Source organism: Panthera pardus, unplaced genomic scaffold (assembly GCF_024362965.1).
Source record: "Panthera pardus isolate Hobbes unplaced genomic scaffold, ASM2436296v1 HiC_scaffold_12, whole genome shotgun sequence".
Classification (NCBI taxonomy): domain Eukaryota; kingdom Metazoa; phylum Chordata; class Mammalia; order Carnivora; family Felidae; genus Panthera; species Panthera pardus.
In genome coordinates, this window is record NW_026526677.1 from 2,789,044 (window position 1) to 2,809,859 (window position 20,816).

General features: G+C 56.0%; 1 protein-coding gene across 1 annotated transcript; it reads left to right on the forward strand.

The window, feature by feature from the left end:
• Window positions 1-1,073: 1,073 nt before the first annotated feature.
• LOC128776129 (actin, cytoskeletal 3) lies at window positions 1,074-11,493 on the forward strand. The gene is made up of 4 exons (XM_053899333.1): window positions 1,074-1,351; window positions 2,116-2,304; window positions 4,229-4,410; window positions 9,515-11,493. Exons 1-4 carry the CDS (start codon window positions 1,174-1,176, stop codon window positions 9,656-9,658), a joined length of 693 nt encoding a protein of 230 aa, XP_053755308.1. The 5' UTR covers window positions 1,074-1,173; the 3' UTR covers window positions 9,659-11,493.
• Window positions 11,494-20,816: the final 9,323 nt, after the last annotated feature.

Below are 20,816 nucleotides of genomic sequence, written 5' to 3' on the forward strand. Positions count from 1 at the left end.
ATGGTCATGTGGATTTTTCTCTCTTAGTTCTTTAACACGGTGAATTGCACTGATTGATTTCTGAATGTTAAAACAACCTCGCATTCCCGAGATAAAACCAATCTGGTCATGATGAGTTAGCCTTTGTATATATTTGCTAAAACTTTGTTTAGGAGTTTTGTGTCTGTGTTCATGAGGGATCATGGTCTGCCGTGTTCTTTTCTTGTCACGTCCTGTCTCTCAGGGACCACTGAGACTGTCCTTTGTTGCTTGATGTCCGATATCTTGAGAACTGTTGTTTCCTGTATTTTATTCTCTGTTTTAGGTGTTTCAGGGTGTGTTGGGGGACCCCCTCCTTGTTCCATAGCTTACCTGGACACGGAGGTCTTCTCGACCCATTTTAGCTTCATTTCCAATGTGAGGACCTCAGGACGCCTGGGTGGCTCAGGTGGTTAAGCGTCTGACTTCAGCTCAGGTCATGATCTCACGTTCATGGGTTTGAGCCCCACGTTGGGCTCTGTGCTGACAGCTGGGAGCCTGGAGCCTGGAGCCTGCTTCGGATACTGTGTCGCCCTCTCTCTCTCTGCCCCTCCCCTGCTCACACTCTCTCTCTCTTTCTCTCTCTCCCTCAAAAATAAATAAACATTAAAAAAAATAAATGTGAAGGCCTTGGTTACCAAATCCAACATGTGAAAAGAGCCTACCGCCCAGACCCCTGGTCCGCTCTTAATGGCCCCATGTCATGCTTTCACACAAAGTGAAACCTGTGTCCCCGTGACCACATCACATCTTTTGGACTAGCACAGAGACCTGTACTTTGCCTTGCTAACTAAAAAGTAAACCTCCTTCACCACACCCAGCCTCATCTGACAATCGAGTTGTGCCCCGAGTTTTTTAGGGAGAGAGCTATTAAGAGCAGAATATTCTCCCCCTCTTACCCTTTGACAACTGTTGCTAACAACTGTTGCTAACATCTGTGTGTCTGGTCGAGTAAGAAAATTTGCAGGTGTTCTGTCCAAAACCCTTGGCCCTTGCTTGGTCTGATCCAGATAGGCTTTTTATCCTAGCACAGCCCCCTACAGAAGAAAGTTTATTCCTCAGACCCTTTGCCTTATCTTCTTATTATCTTATTATCTCTTCCTGGAGACTTGACATTGGTAAGGGATATCATGCACCCTGTGTTATGATGCCAACATGTTCTCTTGTCTAGGAACAGCCATTGAGTCTGGAGAAGGAATGACGTACTTTGTGCCCATCATTGATGGCTGTCCTTTGCATCAGTCAACCATCCAGATGGACATGGCAGGCCAAGACCTAACCTCGTATCTCCTGCAACTATTGACAGACGGTGGGCACTCGTTGGTGAGCACAGGTAGGAAATTGCCACTCTTGTCCAGGTGAGCCAATCCCTGGGGTGTAATATCCTTCTTGGCTGTTCAACCTGCAGCCCTCAGTTTATAAAGCTAAGGCTACTTGACCGTGATTCAAGTCTTACAAATAACTTTACCTATGTTTAGGGACACCTAGTGACTGATGATGACAGTGGGGATGATGGTGATGAGGATGATGATGAGGAGGGTGACGATGGTGATGGTCACGGTGACATGATGACGACGATGGGCTAAGCTTTACGGAATAGTTACTCTGTGTCAGCCACCCAGAAGGTGGGAGGGGTGCGACCTTCCAGATGTTTCCGGGGTGAGGGGGCCTGGCTGGCTGGGGCAGCTGTCAGCAGGAGGGGGCAGCTCTGAGCTGTTCGCGACCAACATTCACAGCAGGTGGGGATCGGGGCACCAACAGCAGCCCCTGCTTTAACAGGTGATGAGATCGGGTTTGGTCTTCCAGCCCAGGATATCAACACGTAACACGCAGGCAGTTTCCAAATGTTTGCACCTCGGTTCAGGACACCCCTGCTCTGCCGTTCTCTCCCACAAGCCCAGGCCCCCGGTGTACGTTACAGATCAAGAGGCGCTGGGATCGGAGATGAAAGCGGGAACAGGTGCTGTGATTGTGCCGCCTCGTCCCCATCGCGAGGAGCTGAAGCTTCAGGAAGGTGCTCCCTGGGGACGGGATGCCTCTGTGAACCATCTGGGGTCACGCCCTTCTCTGTCTGGCCCTTGGCCTTTCCCCCCGTAGGCGACCGGGAGTACGTCCGGAGCATAAAAGAACAATACTGCTACGTGGCTTTGGACTTTGACAAGGAAAAAGCAAAAACGGACTCGCCTTCCTACGCCCAGAAAGTTCAGCTGCCCGATGGCCAGGAGGTCACCCTCGGGCAGGAGAAGTTCTTCTGCCCCGAAGTGCTTTTCCGGGCGGACCTCATGGGTGAGTGGTGGGAAGGGGCCAGGGGTGGGCCCAGATGCACACAGTAGGGCCGCTGTACGGGGGACGGAGCCCGGCAGTCACAAGGGGGGCGCTGTCTTCAGTAGTGAGTAGGTGCCCATTTCTCATTCCTGTGGGAGCAACTATCACTTATTGAGCACCTACTGTATGCCTGTGACTCTGCCGACCCTTGTACGCGGGCCTGCAGCCTTCAGTCCTGCCCCATGTGACGTGGCTCACGTTACAGGCGAGGAAACCCAGTGCAGAGCACTAAACACTTGTCAGGTGTGACTGAGTCCCCGGCTGGACCCCGCACTGTCCTTCCGCTGTGTGACTCCTACTCTGCCTGCTTACACAATAATTTGAAATACGCAAATGGAGACAAAACAGAAGGGCGAAAACCACAGATTCGGAGGGAACCGGAAACATTTTGGCTGATGTAGAGATTTTTGTTTTTTTTTTAAAGTTCTAGTACAGGTAACATGCAGTGTGGTGTTAGTTCCAGGCGCACGAGTTAGTGAGCAATCGTGTTTGCTTCGTATTACAACCCCCCAGCTCCATCCACGTTGCTGCGAATGGCAAGATCTCATACTTCTCTGTGGCTGAGGAATATTCCCATGCGTGCATACCGCCTGTCCTTTGCGGGACTGTGGACAACAGCCAGACTATGGGAGCAGCCCCAGTGACCTCGCGGTTCTGGAGGAGTACTGAGTCGGCTAAGCTCCCTGGCGGGCATGGCAGAACAGGAACAATGGGATAGATCGTAAAATTCCTTGATGGGGAAGGTTTCCAGGTCGTCACGGAAAACCAGCCGTCTCCTGGAATCCATTGGTGAAAATAACTCGCTGCATTTATGAGGGACGGAGGGGAACAAGAGGGACAAAACCACTTCCCCAGGATTAGTACCTAGGCTTAGTACCTCGTCAGGATGTGGCTTTTACATCTGGCGCGGGCGAGCTGAGTTTACCTCTGCTCTCCTCATTGGAGTTTGCAGGGGATAAAGGCTTCAGACATGGCCCATGCCCCCCGAAATATTAAGTTGGATAAAGGAAACCATCGTCGGATGAATTTTCTCGCCCACAACGTGACCCTTCTCCTCCGCATCTGGGGGGACCTCAGTGAGCGTGAACACGGCCAACCCTGTGATGAGAGCCGAGCATCGGCGGCCCGCGTTCACGTTCATTGGGCCAGGCACGTTCTCGATGATTCTGGCAAATCAGCCTTTTCATTCTTTATCCCGAGGCTGTGCGGTAGGTCCTATCCCAGGTGAGGAGAGGGAGTAATCGTCAGGCACCCCCGCCACCCCTCCCAGAAGCTGTCAGTGCTGAACACACCGGAATAAACGCCCTTGTCCTTGAGGGCTGTTCTCTGCATACTTGTGTTTATGTCTATGCACTAATGATGAGTCAAGAAGGTGTCAGGTAGACGTATTGTGGCGATCGTTGTGCAATATATACAAATAATGAATCATTAAGTCGTACGCCTGAAACGAATATAATGTTGTATGCCAATTTCACCTCAATAAAACATAATTTCTTTTTTTAAAAAAGGAATCATCAGTATAATTTTTCAAAGGCCACCCGAGCAAGGACGTTGCCTCTGCAGAAATCTGTTCAGAAAGTAATAGATGCCGTGGCATTAAAGGTTAATAATTGTCAGTAACATCTGAATATAAATCATCTCAGATGAGAGAGGAGAAGTAATATTTGTGTATTCAGCCGTCAGCCGTTGAGCCCCACACATAAGGGCCCTGTGGTCGGTGGTGCTGATGTTTGCCCACTGCCCTCGGAGCTGAGATCCGGGGGGAGCCCGTGACCCCCGCCCCCCCCACCCTGTGCTTGCAGCTGGGAGGAGAGATCCCAACAAGGGTGAAGCCGGCCGAGTCTCTGGCCCCCAAACTTCTGTCTCTTTCCGCCCGTCCCGACAGGGAGAAACGACCTGGGCATCCATATGAAGGCCTTCCAGAGCATCAGCTCCTGCAGCCCCGCCCTCTGGAAGATTCTCTTCGGCCACATCATCTTGTCTGGAGGTACCGGCTCCTGTTCCGGCCTGTGGTTCCGGATGCAGAGAGAAATATCCACCCTGGTTTCCCCTACAATTAATGTGAAGGTACGGTCCCCCCGATGCACCCTTTGGGGGCTTCCTGAGTTCATCCCACGGATATTTCTGGAATAACAGGGTTTCTGGTGTGCCAGGCACGTTGTCAGGTGCTCGGGGAAGCATCAGTAAACAGAAGTGTGGAAGATCCTTGGCGCTTACGTTCCGGGGGCGTGGGGGGGGCCATAAACAACACGAATCCACGCAGTAGGGAATAAATGTGTTAGGAGGGGCTATAAGTCACAGGGGAAGCCACGGAGGAAGGAGGGGTGAGTGGTCAGGGTGGGTCTCCTCTGGAAGGAGCAGGGGAGCCACGGGGATATCTGAGGAAGCACAGAGGGAACAGCCCCTGGGGCGGCCCAGAGGCTTCCAGAAGGAAGGGCTGCGAGGGGCTGGCCGGGGCTGAGACAGGAGAAGGGCTGTGTGAGGCTTGTACCCAGAGGACGGGGAGGTTTGAGCAGAGCCAGGCTGGACGGCGGACTTTGGGGGCAGGGCGCAGACTGTCAGGTGCAGGTGTCAGGTGGGCCGGGGATGTAGGGGTGAGGGGCGAGGGTCGCCAGGGAGGAGGCAGCCTGAACAGCCATCCCTGCGGTGGGGTGCGTGGCTCGGGGAGACAAGTGGTGCTCTGGTGCCTGTTGGAGAACAGATCAAGGATGTTACAGAGTTTGGAGCTGGGCCGGGGGCTCTGGCGGGCTCCACGAGCCCAGGGAGGGGTGTAGACGGGAGGAGGACGGGCTCAGGCGGCCGGGGGAGAGGCAGGCCCGAAGCCCGTCCCCTGCTCGAGGAAGCCCGTCACCCCGCCCGGCCCCGGCCTTGCGCCGGCTTCCCCCGTCGTCTTGGCACCCTGTAAAAGCGCGACGTATATATTCAGCTTTAAGTTAATGGCCTCTGCCTTTTAGAGGAGTGTTAGCTTTACGGAGAACGGAGTAGAAAGGGGAGAGTTCTACGCACTCCCCGCCTCGGCCCGTTGCACACACATCTAGCTCGAGCGTGACGCGTCTGTCGCCCAAAGGAACCGGCATCGGTGCCTCACTGCCGACCCGCGTCCCCGGCTCACGGAAGGCTCCTCCCGGGCTCGCACCCTCTGCCGGTTTGAGGGGACGTGTGGTGGCGGGTGTCCACCCCGACGGTCTGACGGAGTCGCTCCCTGCCCTGGGGCTCCCGTGCCCGCCTGGTCACCCCGCCCCTGCCCCCGGCGGCCACTGGCCCTCTCCCGGTCGGTCCCCTGGTTGTCCCTTCCCCAGAATGTCCTGGTCAGACTGACTTCTCTTTGGCCCCGGTTTTCACAACTGCTTTTCTTTTTTTCTCCCTATGAACTGGGCACAAGCCCAGCCTGGCTGGCCGAGGCTGGAGGGACAGACCCACCCACGCCATGGGGGTTAAATAAAGGCCTCCTTCCCCCTTGGCCACCCTGGGCCGCCTCCACTGAGCTGTCCTCCTGCAGCCTGCTCTTTGCTTGCTTCTGGCCTCGCGGCCTCTGCTTCTACGCGGTGTCCCATGTCAGCTGGGCCTCAGGCAGGCCGCGGGCCCCCCCGACCTGCCGCGCGGGGGCCCCCACAACGGGCTCCTACGTTGCAGCTCTCGGGAGCCCCTGCCGGAGACGCCAGCCCCCTCGTGTCCCGAGGCCCCCGCTCACCACTACCCTTTGCACCGCCCCCCCCCCCCCGCCAGGTCAAGGTACGGGCACTCGGCACACCGCGTGGGCAGGGACTGAGCCGCTATGTCCCCGCAGACCCACAGGCTCTGCCACCAGCACACCCGCCAGGGTCCAGAGGCGGGAAGTGTGGACGGACTGAGTCCCTCTGTCCCTGAGCTCCCCAGCAGCCACCTCACGCCTCAGCCCGGCTTTCAGGCCTGCTGGCAGGTGGGGGGCTCTGAGAGAACTTTCTGGCTCAGTTCTCGGTGTCTTCTGCTACCTGCCCAGAGCCCCACCTGCCCCCTGGCCTACCTGCTTCCCTCCCTCCCTCCTTCCCCAGCCGGACTTGGTGGTGCCCGGATACGGTGGCCAGACTTGGTGGCCAGACTTTGGTGGCCGGACTTGGTGGCCAGACTTGGTGGGCCACGGTGACGTTGAGAGTGAGCGCAGGGTGGCCATCCGTGCTTTGGGCAGCGTGGGTCCATCCTCCCTTCCCACCCCTGCCACCGGCCGGCAGTCACTGGGACAACAGAGAAGATTCGTGAATTCCCAGGAAAGGCAAACCCGGAGACGCACAGGGTCTCCCACGTCGGAGCCCTGTTCTACTCGTGTCACAGCATGCGCAGGAGGGCGGGACGCTGTGACCCGCCCATCCCTTCCATTGCTTCCTCACCACGAAATAGTAGCTGTCGCCGCCGGCTTCCGTGCCCGAGAGGCACGCCCACACAGGGTTCCTGAGTCTGCAGTCGGCCTCCACGATCGCGTGCTCAGTGCCGTCCGTGGCCTCGGGGAGTTGGCACGGGCCTGCCTCCTCCCTGCGGATGCCTGCGGCCCCATTATTTCATCTTACCCGCCGTCCCAGACCTTGGCCCCTCGGGCCCTCGTGCGAGGCCCCGCGCCCTTCACGCGCCGGCTCTCGGGGGCACTCAGCGTCAGCGCCGTGGCCTGCAGTGAGGTCACTAAATCAGAAGGGACGGCACAGCTTAGTCCCGAACGGAAGTCAGGGGCGTGTGACCTCCTACCTCCCTGCACTGTGTCCCGACCACTCCCGCAGCGGGGATCTGTCCGGCCGTCGGCTTTGTCCCGCCCTGCCGGCGGCCCAGCTGACGTGTGGACCAAGCTTTTCCACCCACCCCTCTTCTGAGTCCTCAGGGAAGCCCTCCAGCCCCCCAAAACTCCTCCATATGAAGCTCGAAGGTGCACCTGTCTCCCTTCACTGCCACCGCCTGATGCCCTCCCGTCTGGACTCTCCCTGGAAGGGAGGGGGTGCAGCGCATTTAACCTCCACGGCGCGCCCCCCCCCCCCCCCCCGGTCCTTCCTCTGAAGGGGGAGAACCGCTTCCGAGAGCCGCTGGTTCCCACGGGCCAGCCTTCAAAACGATCCTTCCTCCCGACAACCCAAATCCTGCCCTAACAAGATTCTTGGGATAAAGCTCTGCTCACCATTTACCCTTATTTGTTTACAATTTTTTTTTTCTGCCTTACAATCCATGTGTACACGTGGATTTCCTGAGCCAGAAACGTGTGCTCGGCGTCAGGCTACTTGAACAGATGGCCAGGTTGTGCCCGGGAGCCGGCGGCCTCCGGGCCGGTTGGCACAGGGGGACAGCGGCTCGCGCCCGTCCGCTCGTTCGGGCACGGGGACGTCGGTTGCTTTTCTAGGCTTTTCTTTGCTTTTGCCTTTTTGGGAACTGAAGGGTAGCCGACACACGACGTCACGTTAGCTTCAGGGGTGAGACCCAGCGGGTACGTTGTGCTCACTGCGGGTGTGGGGGGCACCTGCCACCAGGCAGCCCGATGACAGTGCCACGGTGGCCGAGTTCACCTGTGCCTTCCCCCACCGGAAGCCCATGCCTCCCACCCGCCTTCACCCCTTCTGCACGAGGCCCTGGTTTTAAAGCTCTTCCAACTGGCCGGATGGAAAGCACCCGATGGCTCTAATTCGCGTTTCTTTAATTCCTGCTGAAGGTGAGTACTTCTGTAGGTCTCCCTGCTGTCGGGAGTTTGTCCTCTTAATTTTCTTTTTTGTATCATTTTTAAAAAATGTTTTATTTTCTTTTTGAGACAGACAGAGACAGGGAGTGAGCAGGGGAGGGGCAGAGAGGGAGGGAGACACAGAATCCGAAGCAGGCTCCGGGCTCCGAGCCGTCAGCGCAGAGCCCGACGCGGGGCTCGAACTCACGGACCGTGAGGTCACGACCCGAGCCGACGTCGGATGCTTAGCCGACTGAGCCACCCAGGCGCCCCCTCTTTTATTTTCTTTTCTAAACTTTCTTAAACCTTTTGCTTATGTCAACCCTTTGGCCGTTTTTCTGTTGGTAGTTTTGCGTTCTCCTGAATGCGTGAACCGTCCCAGTTTGGGGCACGCTTTTGTTTGCTTTTGTGTGTGTTCAGAGAAGATGCAGAGGTCACAGGTGACTCTTCCCAGTGACAGCCTGTGGGTGGCAGCAAAGACGGGCGGAGGGTGTCGGTGCCTGGGACTCACTGTCTCCTCTCTGCCTGATGCCTGACCCTGAAGGTGCTCTGTCCCCCGCTCCTGACTCACCCTTTCGGCAGCGTTTTTTCTCTTCACCAACAGCAGCCGATGTTTTCGCCCCAGGCCGGGTTCTGTGGTGTGCCAGAGCCGGTGAAGGACGGTAACCGACTCTGGTGACTCATCCTCCCTCACCCCACTGCCACCTGGACTTTCCAAGTCCTCGCCCCAGATCCCCTTTCCCCCCGGATCCTTGTAGCAGTGCGTTTGCCTTCTCGTTTTACAAAAACAAGGCTGTCCTCTCCTGATGTGTCTGTGGGCGTCAAGGAAAGGCAGTGAGCACGTCAGGATGACAACTGTCTGACCTTGCGCAGGTGACTCGAACCTTGCGGAGCAGTGGTCCCCCCCTGGCGATGGGAGCACGGATGTCTGGCTCCTCCCAGCCCAGAAGTGCCCTGACCTGGCTTGGAGGCTGCCGCCTCTCCGAATCCAAGGTGCGGGGAACGCACGCGGGGGCAGGTGTCGATGCGGGAGTCAGAGCGAGGCACGGTGCGAGTCTCCAGGGCTGTGCACCCCAACGTTCAAGGGGTTTCTCGAGGTTGTTTGTGATTCTTGTTTGCTTATCTGTATTTTCTAATTTTTCTGCAAAGCACCCATGCCTCCCACATGGACTTTAACCAACTCAGAGATGTGCCGTAGATCTCAGAGTGAGTCTCAGGGCCAAGGGTGACTCCTTCCCGCTCTTGCTCCTTTTGTCCCGTGCTTTGAAGCTACGGGCAGTCGGCACGTGCACCGACAAGCACCTGTAAAGGTTGGAATGCATTGCATTTGCACGGAGGGAAGAAATGACCGTCCGGGAGGTGTGCCTGGGAGGTTTACCTCAAGTTTGGAGGAGTATTTTGATTCTGGCTTCTTTCTCTCCCTCCTCTGACCCCTCCGCCCCTGCCCCGCCCCCCTCCCCTCCCTCTCCTGCTCTCCCCTCTCTCTGCCTCCTCCACCCTATCCAGGTATCCACCTGCCCCAACTCTACGTACGGCGCCTGGGTGGGGGGGTCCATCCTGTGCTCGCTTTCCACCTTCAAGGACGTGTGGGTCACCAGCCAGGAGTATAAGGACATCGGTTCCTCTGTCATCAGCAGGAGAAGCTTCTGATTTGTGGCTTTGTGGATGCCGTCTTCTGGCCCACCAATGCCAACTCCACCTTGGCCGGGCTGATCAGTGCTGAGAACCAGCTCGAACGTGAGGGTGGCCAGTCCTCCCAGGACTTCCATCAACCTGGTCAATAAAGGACAGACAGTCTGGGCAAGGCTGGCAACATCTTGGGAAACGCTCACGGGCGGTCGCTTTGTTGATGCAAGGTGACGAAGGGGAGGGGATTTCTGCCGACCCCCGTGGATTGGTCAGCATGGCTGAATGTGTGGCAGCAAGGGACACCCCCCGGGCTCAGTGCCGTAAACAAAAGTCTGTTTCCCACTCACGCTGCATGTCCGATGAAGGCCAGCGGGGCTCTTTCCTAGATTGTCTTCACGGCAGAATCTGACCCACAGAGCAGACCCCGTCTGGAACATTGTCATTTACTGGGGGTGAGCACAAGAGTGCCCGGTGGGCCTTTCACTGGCAATGAAACACTCCAGCCGGACAGGGACTCGGGGCACATCTGCCCACAGTTAATTGTCCGGAACAAGTCACACGGCCCCCAAGCACCACAGGGGCTGGGAAGTGCCATCCTTCTGCAGACGTGACACCCCAAATGGGAAGGATGAAGCACGTGCTCTGGTTCAGGAGGGCACTGTTGGGGCGGCAAGGGGTTGGTGTCCTTCTGGTGGCTTTAATCCTCATGCCCGGCTGTGAGATTGGTTTATTAAGGCTGATTTCATGATTCAGGAACTGAAGCTAACAGAGGCTAATTAACTTGGTGAAGGTCATTACACAAAGACTAGGAGTTCAAATCTGTGGATAAACCTTGTAGGGGTGCAGAGGGTGAGCATTGCAGGGGAGAAGGAACCACAGACAGTGCAGAAGCATTTCCCCCACTGAAGACACGTTTTCCATGTGGACAGAGCCCTGGCAGAGTCCCACACACAGACGCTGCCTGATGACACTTCCGAGCATGGAAGGTGATGAATAAATTCTAGAGGCAGTGAGAGAAAACAGCAGCAAACAAAGAATCCCGTGAAGAAATGGGCAAAAGACATGAACAGACACTTTTCCAAAGAAGACAACCAGATGCCCACCAGACACATGAAAAGATGCTCCATATCACTCATCATCAGGGAAAGACAAATCAAAACCACACTGAGATACCACCTCACACCTGTCAGAATGGCTCACATGAGCAACTCAGGCAACAACAGATGTTGGCGAGGATGCGGAGAGAGAGGATCTCTTTTGCACTGCTGGTGGAAATGCAAACTGGTGCAGCCACTCTGGAGAACGGTATGGAAGTTCCTCAAAAAATTAAAAATAGAACTACCCTCTGACCCGGCAATCGCATTACTAGGTACTTATCCAAGGGATACAGGTGTGCTGTCTCGAAGGGACACATGCACCCCAATGTTTACAGCAGCACTATCGACAATAGCCAAAGTACGGAAAGAGCCCAAATGGTCATCGATGGATGAATGGATCAAGAAGATGTAGTGTGTACACACACACACACACACACACACACACACACAGAGGAATACTACTCAGCGATGAAAAAGAATGAAATCTTGCCATTTGTGACAACACGGATGGAACTAGGGGGTATGATGCTAAGTGAAATTAGTCAGAGGAAGACAGATCTCTTATGATTTCACTCATGTGGAATTTGAGAAACAAAACAGTCGAACATAAGGGAAGGGAAGCAAAAATAAGACAAAGGCAGAGAGGGAGGCAAACCATGAGAGGCTCTTAAATACAGAGAACACACTGAGGGATGCTGGTGGGGCTTTGGGTGGGGGGATGGGCTAAGTGAGTGACAGGCACTGAGGAGGGGACTTGGGATGAGCACTGGGTGTCATCACATAAGTGATGTAAGTAAGTAGGCACACGTAAGTAAGGAGATACTCTGGCGGCAAAGACCCAGAAAATTTGCCACCCCCCTCCGCAGACGCGCACAGCCACGCAGGACCTCCTCCCCGCTCCGGGCAGTGGTGCTTGAAGGTATAAATCAGGGTACTTGTCAGGTAGTAACCCCTTACGGAACACTTTTCTTACTTGTGAGCGGACAACTGAATCCAAAGTGACGTGAGGCAGACGGGCCGCTGCCCTTTTTCATATTCTGACTTTTGTACCATATGCATGAAACTTTAAAACGTCACTTAAGGGGGCGCCCTGGGGGGGGGCTCATGGGTTAAGGGTCTGACTTCAGCCCAGGTCACAATCTCGCGGTCCGTGGGTTCGAGCCCCGCGTCGGGCTCTGTGCTGACGGCTCGGAGCCTGGAGCCTGCTTCGGATGCTGTGTCTCCCTCTCTCTCTGCCCCTCCCCCACTCATGCTGTGTCTCTCTCTGTCTCTCAAATATAAATAAAAGTTAAAAACCTAAAAAAAAATCACTTTAAATAACTTGGGGGTAACCAATGGGAGATAACAGTGAACAGCACATTTGTGGCATGAATTTACAAAGGAAAGCTGGAAAGGGTCATGCCAGGGGACTGGGGACAAAATAAACAGATGTCAAATAAAATCCAAGAAAAATCATTAGAAGAATCAGATATTTCACTTACGAAGGGCGAGGAGCAGCTGTATTTGAGATGTAAATCTTTTTACGTCTTTCGATGCATGTAGCTTCAAGACTCAGCAAGCGAAGGGGATGGGATCTAGAATACGGCGAGAACATTTCGGTCTAGAATACGCCAAGAGCTTCTCGACCTAGAATACGCCAAGAACATCTCCCATTCGGGATTAACACGCCCCTGATCGCAGCGTTCATTTGTGTCCCCGTGAATGACCATGCCGTTCACCCAGCTGCTCAGCCAGAACCTCTACAGTAATTCTTTCTTTCTTTTTTTTAGTTTACTTATTTATTTGGAGAGAGAGAGACAGAGAGCGCGAGTGGGGGAGGGGCAGAGAGTGAGGGAGAGAGAGGATCCCAAGCAGGCGCCGAACTCTCAGTGCGGCACCCCACGCGGGGCTCGGACTCATGAACCATGAGATCATGACCTGAGCCAAGACCAAGAGTCGGACATGCCACCGACTGAGTCCCCCGGGCACCCCCCGCACCCCCGAAGTCATTGTTGATGCTTCACGACCACGGCCCACATAAAAGATTGGCAAATTCTGTCGATTCTACCCGCTAACAACATCCAGAGTCCAAGTACGTCCCACATGCCGCTGCTCTCCCAGAGGCCATGCCTCCACCGCCTCCTCTGGGCTTGGCGACAAGCCGCCCCCTCCCACCCAGCGGCCCGTGCGGTCTTTGGGACACAGGTGCCATCACGGCACTCGTGGCTTAGGAGACACTCACTGCAGCCTCACCGACACACCTCCCAGCCACCAAGATGGTTATTAGAAAACAAAAACCCCAGGAAACAAGCGTTGGCGACAGCGTGGGCAAGTCGGACGCTTCGTGCACAGAATCACCACGCGAGCAGCTGTCCTGCCTCTGGTGCTCGCCCGGAGGCACCGCAAGCAGGGAAACGTGTGCACACGGCCTCCACGCCGCCCGTGTCCATCGCCTGCTGACGGGGTCCATCCACACAAGGCAACAGTAGTGAGCCCCAGGGAGGAGATTCTGGCACCTGCTTACAGCCCTGGGGACGTGACGCTGAGGGAACCGGGCCCGTCACAGATGCTGCGAGATCCCACTCCTACGAGGTCCGTGCAGTCGTCAGACCTATAGAGACAGAGACCGGATGGGCGCCGGGGCGGGGGGAGGGGCCGGGGGCCCGTGTGTCGCGGGAACAGAAGTTCAGGCGGGGACGAGGGGCAGCTCTGGAGACAGATGTTGGTGACGGTCGTGAAATAACGGGAACGCACCTCGTGCAGGTGAGCCGGGCACTTAGACACGGTTAAGACGGCGAAATCCGTGCCGTGTATATTTTGTCACAACAAGCAAAACAGTCCCCCGTGGCCCCTCGTCCCAGAAGGAGACACACAGGCTCAACTGGGTCTTGGCCTGTGTGACCTGCCCGGCTGCCGCCTCTGTGACGTCATGCTCCCTGCACTGTGCCCCTCACTCCCCTGCTCTGCACGCTGCTCTGACTCACTCCCAACCCGGGGCCTTTGCACGTGCCAGTCCTGCTGCCCGGGACACGGGGGCCCCAGACAGCTGCTTGCCGACTGGCTTCCTCACGGCGCTCAAGTCTGTGCTGAAACTTCCTTTGGTACGGGGCCCCTTCCCTGACCGTACGGCCCTACCCCCCACCACTCTGCCCTACTCACCCCTGGGAGCTCCTATCACCCCCACCTAGCGTCTGTCTGTCTGTGAATCGTCTGTCCCCGGCCGCACCGCCCGCTCTGCGGGGGCAGGGGCTTTGTTCCCTGCTGAGTCTTGGCACACTGTCCCCCAAGACGGTCGGCAGTTACTTGTTGAACAAATGAATGAGTGAAAGAATGACAGAGATGAACAGAAGGGAGAAACGCAGGTAGATGAGAACATCGTGGGCCGGTGTGCAAACTCACGGGGAGATTTCTTCGGAATCGGGTGGACTGTAGATTGCACCGGCTACGGGGAACAAGGGGAACGTGAGCAAGCTATGCTCGACGCCTGCCAAGTGGAGAGGCACGCCCGCGTCTCCGGGGCGGCTTGTGGGGGGCCGGGCCCCCTCGCTCACTGCTGGGGGTGCGTCCCGTCGGCAGGGCTCTGGGGGGCGCTTTAATTGCGGTCCCTCCTCCCGTATTCTAGTTCGTGTTCTCACTGGACGAGGTTCTGTTCCCGTGCGAGACCCTTCCGCGAGGGCCTGCTGGCGACAAACTCTGATGTCTGTCTGACAGTGTGCATATTCGGCCCACCCTTAAAAAAGAATCTTCACTAACAGCTCACGTGCCGTGAAAGCGTCCCACTTAAAGCGTCTAACCCGGTGGTGTTTGAGGTGTTCACGGAACTTGTCACCAGCACCGCTCTGATGACCCCGGAAAGAACCCGGTCGCCACCAGCCCTCACTCTCCCCGCCCTCCCCTACCTCCCGTCTCTGTGGATCTTCGTCTCACAGATATTTTATATAAGTAGAAATCACGCGGCCCATGGCCTTCGGGGACTGGCTTCTCTCACCGAGTGTGTCTTCAAGGTCCATCCACGTGGTGTGAAGATCAGCAATTGTTTCCCTGTTACTGCTGAAGGACGCCCCCTTGCACGGAGGGACCCCATTTTGTTTGTCCGTTCGCTTTTTGACGCTCACTGCTTCCAGTGTAGACGCATAAGCTCCCTCCCCGCGGGCTAGACCGGACCGACCTTCAGCTGACCTTGGGTGCCGTGGGGTGAAGATGGCTGGAGGCCGGGTCCCAGAAGCCCTGCCCGGAGGAGAAGCACTGAGACCCTTAGACACTCAGCACACTGGTGTTGGGGTGATCCGTGGACACGGTGGGCTGGCCGCTAAAGCAGCTGGTGTCTCCGGGACCGATACACGCGGGGACACACCCTGGGGGGAAACCGAGGCACTGAAGCTTGGTTTTATCACGTGAGCCCTGAAGCCAGCCAGACCTCGGGCTTCCAGCTCAGTCAGATGAAAAAAATCGCCTGCCCTTTTTTGTTCTACACGTTTTCCTTGAGCTTTTCTTTATCACCCGGGAACCAGCTAACCCTGCGCGATACAAGGTACGATCTGCCATAGCCAACTAGGAAATAACGTTCGGGAAAGATAACACAACACCCGGGGAGGAAAGCCAGGCGCGTAAGACGTGGGAGACTCACAGGAAGAAAACCGCGAGCTTCCACTGGCACGCCAAAGAGGATCCGGACGCGGGGACGGGACAGCGCGGCCCGGCCCGAGAGGACAACGCACGGGGTGTCTTCTCTGCCAACAGGCTCCTCCGCGAGGTGTGCAGACAATAGCCTTTCCTGACAGCCGGCAGCCCGCCCCGGCCCCGGCTTCTCCCCTTCCCAGCATGGCCCAGTGGCATGGTCCCAGCACGTCACAGGCATTAGGCTTGGGGTACAGCTGGTCTGGACCCTTATCGTCCTGCACTCTTTCTCCCTTCTGGATACTCCTCTGGGTGTGGCTTGGGGGAGGTTTATACCCACCCTGCCCTTCCAGGGTGGACGTATGACCAAAGCCTGACTCAAAAGTCCCAGGGAAAGCTCAGCAAGACAGGCCAGGGAGACTTACTTCCAGGACATGGCTGCTGGGCAGCCGCTCCCTCCATGAGGATACCAGCCTCTTCGATGACAGTGTAAGCTGCTAGCAACGATCGAGGTGAAGGGGACACTGCTTGAGACCGAAGCCATCACAGAAGAAGCTGGGGTGGGGAAGGAGGAAGAAAAAGAGAGAGACTGAGATCCACCACAGCGCTGCTTGAACCAGCTAGGCCTGAACTCCACCTGAGGACTCATTAGTTGAGAGGCCAGTAAATCTCACTGCTGTTTAATCTAGTTGATAATTAAAGTTGATTCTTTAGAGCAGACGAGGTCTGGGACACAATCACGTGACTTGTTGGGGATATTTAACCTTTTCCTTGTCTGTGTACGTGAACCCTAATTTTGCGCTTGGACTTAGTCTCAGATGTGCTTTTCCAAACACCCAGCTTTAGAGCGTGAGGATTGGATGCGTTCATCCACTCCCTCGTTCTCGTTCTTTCCAAGAGCCCCCCTCCGCGAGGGTTCGTGCGGTGGGGTGGGTCGAAGTCAAGAGGACCCACGTCTGAGTCCTAACTCAGGCACACTCTAGTTGTGAGGCCTTGAACCACTCGGGTCCCCTCCTCCAGTCACTGTTCTGCCAGCTGCGAAAGCGGGTGTGACCCAGCGAGCGGGACCTGCGAGGTTTTGTTCCGGAAGGGTCCGATAGAGCCGCGCGTCTCCACGTCTTTGCCATCAGCACCGTGAGCCCGTGCAGGTTCCCCAGAGCGGAAGCCAGCCTGGCCGAGAGGGCCGTCTCTGCCCCACACCCCAGCCGCCAGAACAGCCGACTTGCACAGAAGAACGTTCTGTCGTCCCCGCGTCCCTCTCCCACACCCGCCCTCCAGATCCTCTGGCTAAAGTTTGGGAGCACCGACGTGTACCGGGCGCCATATGTTGGTGCTCGGCACGAAGAGATAAGAGGCGTTGCCCCTGCCTCCCCTGAACTCAGCGAGTGTCTAAGGGAGGTTTTGGGGTGCAGGGGGTGCTGGCGTGAGGCTCAGAGAGGTTCGTGGGTTCCCACCCCGTGTTCCATGTGGCGGGAGAGAAACAAATCACTGCCCAAGTGTCCATTGCCAGGCGCGTCTCACCTGACTGGCGAAAAGTCCTCCTGGGGAAGAAAGAGCCGAGGGGGGTTTAAACCAGGAATAGAGTGCCACCAGAATCCAGGCGGGGCGGGGTCGCTGGGGCTCAGAGAGGATGAGAGCCACCCGCGTCCAGAGATCAGCAGGACGTGGGGTCTCCCGACCTTCCGTGTGGTCTCCCCATTAACGCTTGTGCCTCAGAAAGGGCGATCTGTCAGGTGTCCCATTGGCCGAGGGCCGTTCTTTTCCTGGGTGGCCAGGCGGCTAGGCCTGCAGGTGGCAGAAAGAGCCAACGTCCTGGGGCTGGGGATGCGGGCTCTCCAAGGAAGGCTCTGATTCTGGTCGTCTCTCCCCTTGGCCAAGCTCCCCCAGCTGTTCTCGGCTGATGGCCTCCAAGCCTGTCCCTAGAGGCTGCTCGGAGCTTGCTTTCTCAGAACAGAACGTGGATGCGGGATGTAGGGGGAGGTGTGGACGGTGTAAGGTCACCCGTGGCACCCCAGGGGGCCCCATTTGGAAGCTCCCAGCCCTGCCCCGGCACAGGCGGCCCATTCCCTTTCCTCTCGGAGGCTCCGGGGAGCACCTCCCGGCGTGATTCAAGATGGGGCTACCGAAACCTTCCAGGAGGTCCAGCGGGGCAGTGGAGTTTTGTTCCAGAAGGTTTGTCCAGACAATGGCTCCTGGTCATGGTGCAGAGCGGTGTCAGGGTCTTCCACATGAACAGGGGGTGGCTAAGAAGCAGCTCTCTGGGCTTGGAAAACCCCAGGCCGCTGGGCCACCACCTGGGGGGTGGGGCTCGGGGAAGTCTGAGACCACCTGCATGCGCCTCCCCCCCCCCCCCCCCCCCGCCATGGCCTCCGTGGTCTGGGAACTCCCCTTCCCTGGGGCCAGGAAGTCACCCGTGGTCTGGACATGTCTGAAAGGGCAGAGGGGCACATTCTCCAGTTGGGTGTCTCTCAGCCCCTGCCCACTGTGTGTCCAGGGACGTCAGGCGAGCACGGCCCTTGGTGCCCTGAGAGGTACGGGTGGAGGGGCGTTCCTGAGCCTGGGGCCCCAAGCGGGCTCAGAGCATGGATGAGGTGGAAACTCGGGCTTCCTGGGTACCACAAAATAAGGTGAGGGTCAAGGAGCCCTCGCAGCCAGGAATGAGAGGTGATGGAACTAGGAACCTCCTTCCCAAAGGAGCTGCTGGCAGGGACCCCTGAAGGGGAGGGGTGGGAGCTCCTGGAAGTCACGCAACAAGTGCCCACAGCCAGACCACAGACCACAGCAGCGACACTGACCAAGGGTGGGATGGCGTCCTCACCCCGGACAGTCAGGTAAGGAGCCATCTCTTCTCTCCGCCTCCACCCTATGCACATTGGAGCACCCAGTGCAGCCAAGAGGATGGGACGTGATATAAACAAACCCTTCTGCCCTCCTCACTCAGCTGCTCCCCCGGCAGAAGTCAGGGCTGGGCAGTGGGAAGGGGACATAGAAGAAGGTCTTTGAATCAAATGTGACATCCACTCACCCACCCATCCATCCATGCACCGTCCACCATCCACCATCCACCCATCCACCCATCCACCCATCCATCCATCTGCCCACTCAACCATCCATCCATCCATCCATCCATCTGTCCATCCATCCATCCACCCACTCACCCACCCATTCACCACGCACCCACCCATCCATGCACCGTCCACCATCCACCATCCACCCATCCACCCATCCACCCATCCATCCATCTGCCCACTCAACCATCCATCCATCCATCCATCCATCCATCTGTCCATCCATCCATCCATCCACCCACTCACCCACCCATTCACCACCCACCCACCCATCCATGCACCATCCACCATCTACTCATCCACCCATCCATCTATATGCCCACTCAACCAACCATCCATCCATCCATCCATCCATCCATCCATCTGTCCATCCATCCATTTATCCATCCATCCACCCGTCCACCCATCCATCCATCTGCCCACTCACCACCCACCCACCCATCCATCCACACATCCACTCACTCATTCATCCACCCACCTATCCATCCACCCACCATCCATCCATTTATCCATCCATCCATCCATCCATCCATCCAAACATCTCCCCTTCTCTCCATTCACCCACCCATCCAAACATCCATTTATCCATTTCTTACTTTGCCTGAGCAAAAGTCAGGGCTAACGTCGTGGGAGAGGGGTACTAAGGGAGAAAGGCCTGAATCAAACAGGACATTAACAATCCTAAAACAAATAGGACCAAGTTGCAGAAAAAAATAATGAGGCTGTCTCATCCCTAATAAAAGCGTAACTTGCTTTGTGCCAGCCCTGTCCTGAGAACCCTCTACACGTTACCCCCTCAGTCTGCACTGCAATCATGGAAGAAGGAGGAGTTACAGTTATCCCTATTTAGAGGACACACACACGGAGGCACCTGGGGCCATACGCCTAAGGCTCAATCCCAGGCAGTTGACTGGCCCCAGTATCCTCTCCACAGTAACCAGAAGTATCTGAACAGCAACAGAATCAGGTGAGCTCTCCCCCGGACTCCCTGCTGTTCAACAAGAAAGAGCAGGGGTGAGACAGGGTCTGACAGCATAGTCAGAAGCAACTACTGGGAAAACGATCCACATTTGTATCCCCTTGACAAGAGGGGAGTCCTCTTAATAGACTCCCCAATAGTCCTCAATAATAGGTTCCTCAAGAGTCCTCAATAAGAGGTTCCATACACACATACCCAGAAATCTGGCTTGCCTGTGTTCTCCAGAGCAGTGTAACTATCAGCATCCAACATGCGATGAATCATAACCACTCAAGAGTGAGTTTCTCCTATTAAATACACAACAATTAGTGATCCTAATAGTCCATTACAATTTAATTGGATGCTGAACATTGCTTTGTTAAAAGCCAGTTGAGGGATTAGGGTAAATCACAATAAACTCAGCCTCCAGATGACTTTCCTATTCCTGGAGAATTGGTCCTAATCCTTGGCTGGGTTACTGCGTGTAACACAGTACGGGCAGCTCAGACCCCAGGGGCAGTCATTCCCCACGAGTGACTTCAGGTATCATGATGCTCTGACCTGGGCAGGGGCAGTGAGGGAGATTGCAGGAAGGCTCAACTGGGGCCATTCTGCTACTCCCAGGGTTTCCTAGCCAAACTACAATTTCAAGTGCAGTGCGCCCCTCCCCAACTGATGCAGGATGCCCCAGCAGCTCTGGGTGCACTCACTGGTCCCAGCCCAACCTGTGTCTGTGTACTTGAGTGGGGGCTGTTCAGGAATATAGAGGCTGGGCTAGAGATGATCTGAGGGTACTACTTCCTAGTTTTTATTTTCATTCATCCATCCAACCATCCAACCATCCAACCATCCATCCATCCATCCATCATCCATCCATCCAACCATCCATCATCCATCCATCCATCCATCACCATCTATCCATCACTCCATCCATCTCCATCCATCCATCCATCCATCATCTATCCATCCATCCAACCATCTATCCATCATCCATCCATCCATCCATCCAACCATCTGTCATCCATCCATCATCCATCCATCCATCCATCCATCATCTATCCATCCATCCAACCATCTATCCATCATCCATCCATCCATCCATCCAACCATCCATCCATCCATCTGTCATCCATCATCCATCATCCATCCATCCATCCATCCATCCATCATCCGTCCATCCATCATCCATCCGTCCATCACCATCTACCCATCACTCCATCCATCTCCATCCATCCATCCATCTCTTCAACCATCCATCTATCCATCCAACTATCCCTCCAACCAACGATCCATCCATCAGTCATCTACCTATTTATTCCTCCATTCTTCACTCATCTGTTAAATACTGAGGCCATGCTGTGTAAGTATACAGGTTTTTAGTCAAACCGCGTGTATCTGAAGCCTGGTTCAAATAGGCTCTGTGACCTTGAACAAGTTACTTAACTTCCTATGTGGCACAG

Bases quoted from the DNA above. Each gene is read 5' to 3' on its own strand.
- LOC128776129 (XM_053899333.1), top strand. From the start codon at position 1,174: ATGTTCTCTTGTCTAGGAACAGCCATTGAGTCTGGAGAAGGAATGACG. The intron at 1,352-2,115 runs GTAGGAAATTGC...TTCCCCCCGTAG, and splicing joins GCACTCGTTGGTGAGCACAG to GCGACCGGGAGTACGTCCGG. The intron at 4,411-9,514 runs GTACGGTCCCCC...CACCCTATCCAG, and splicing joins CCCCTACAATTAATGTGAAG to GTATCCACCTGCCCCAACTC.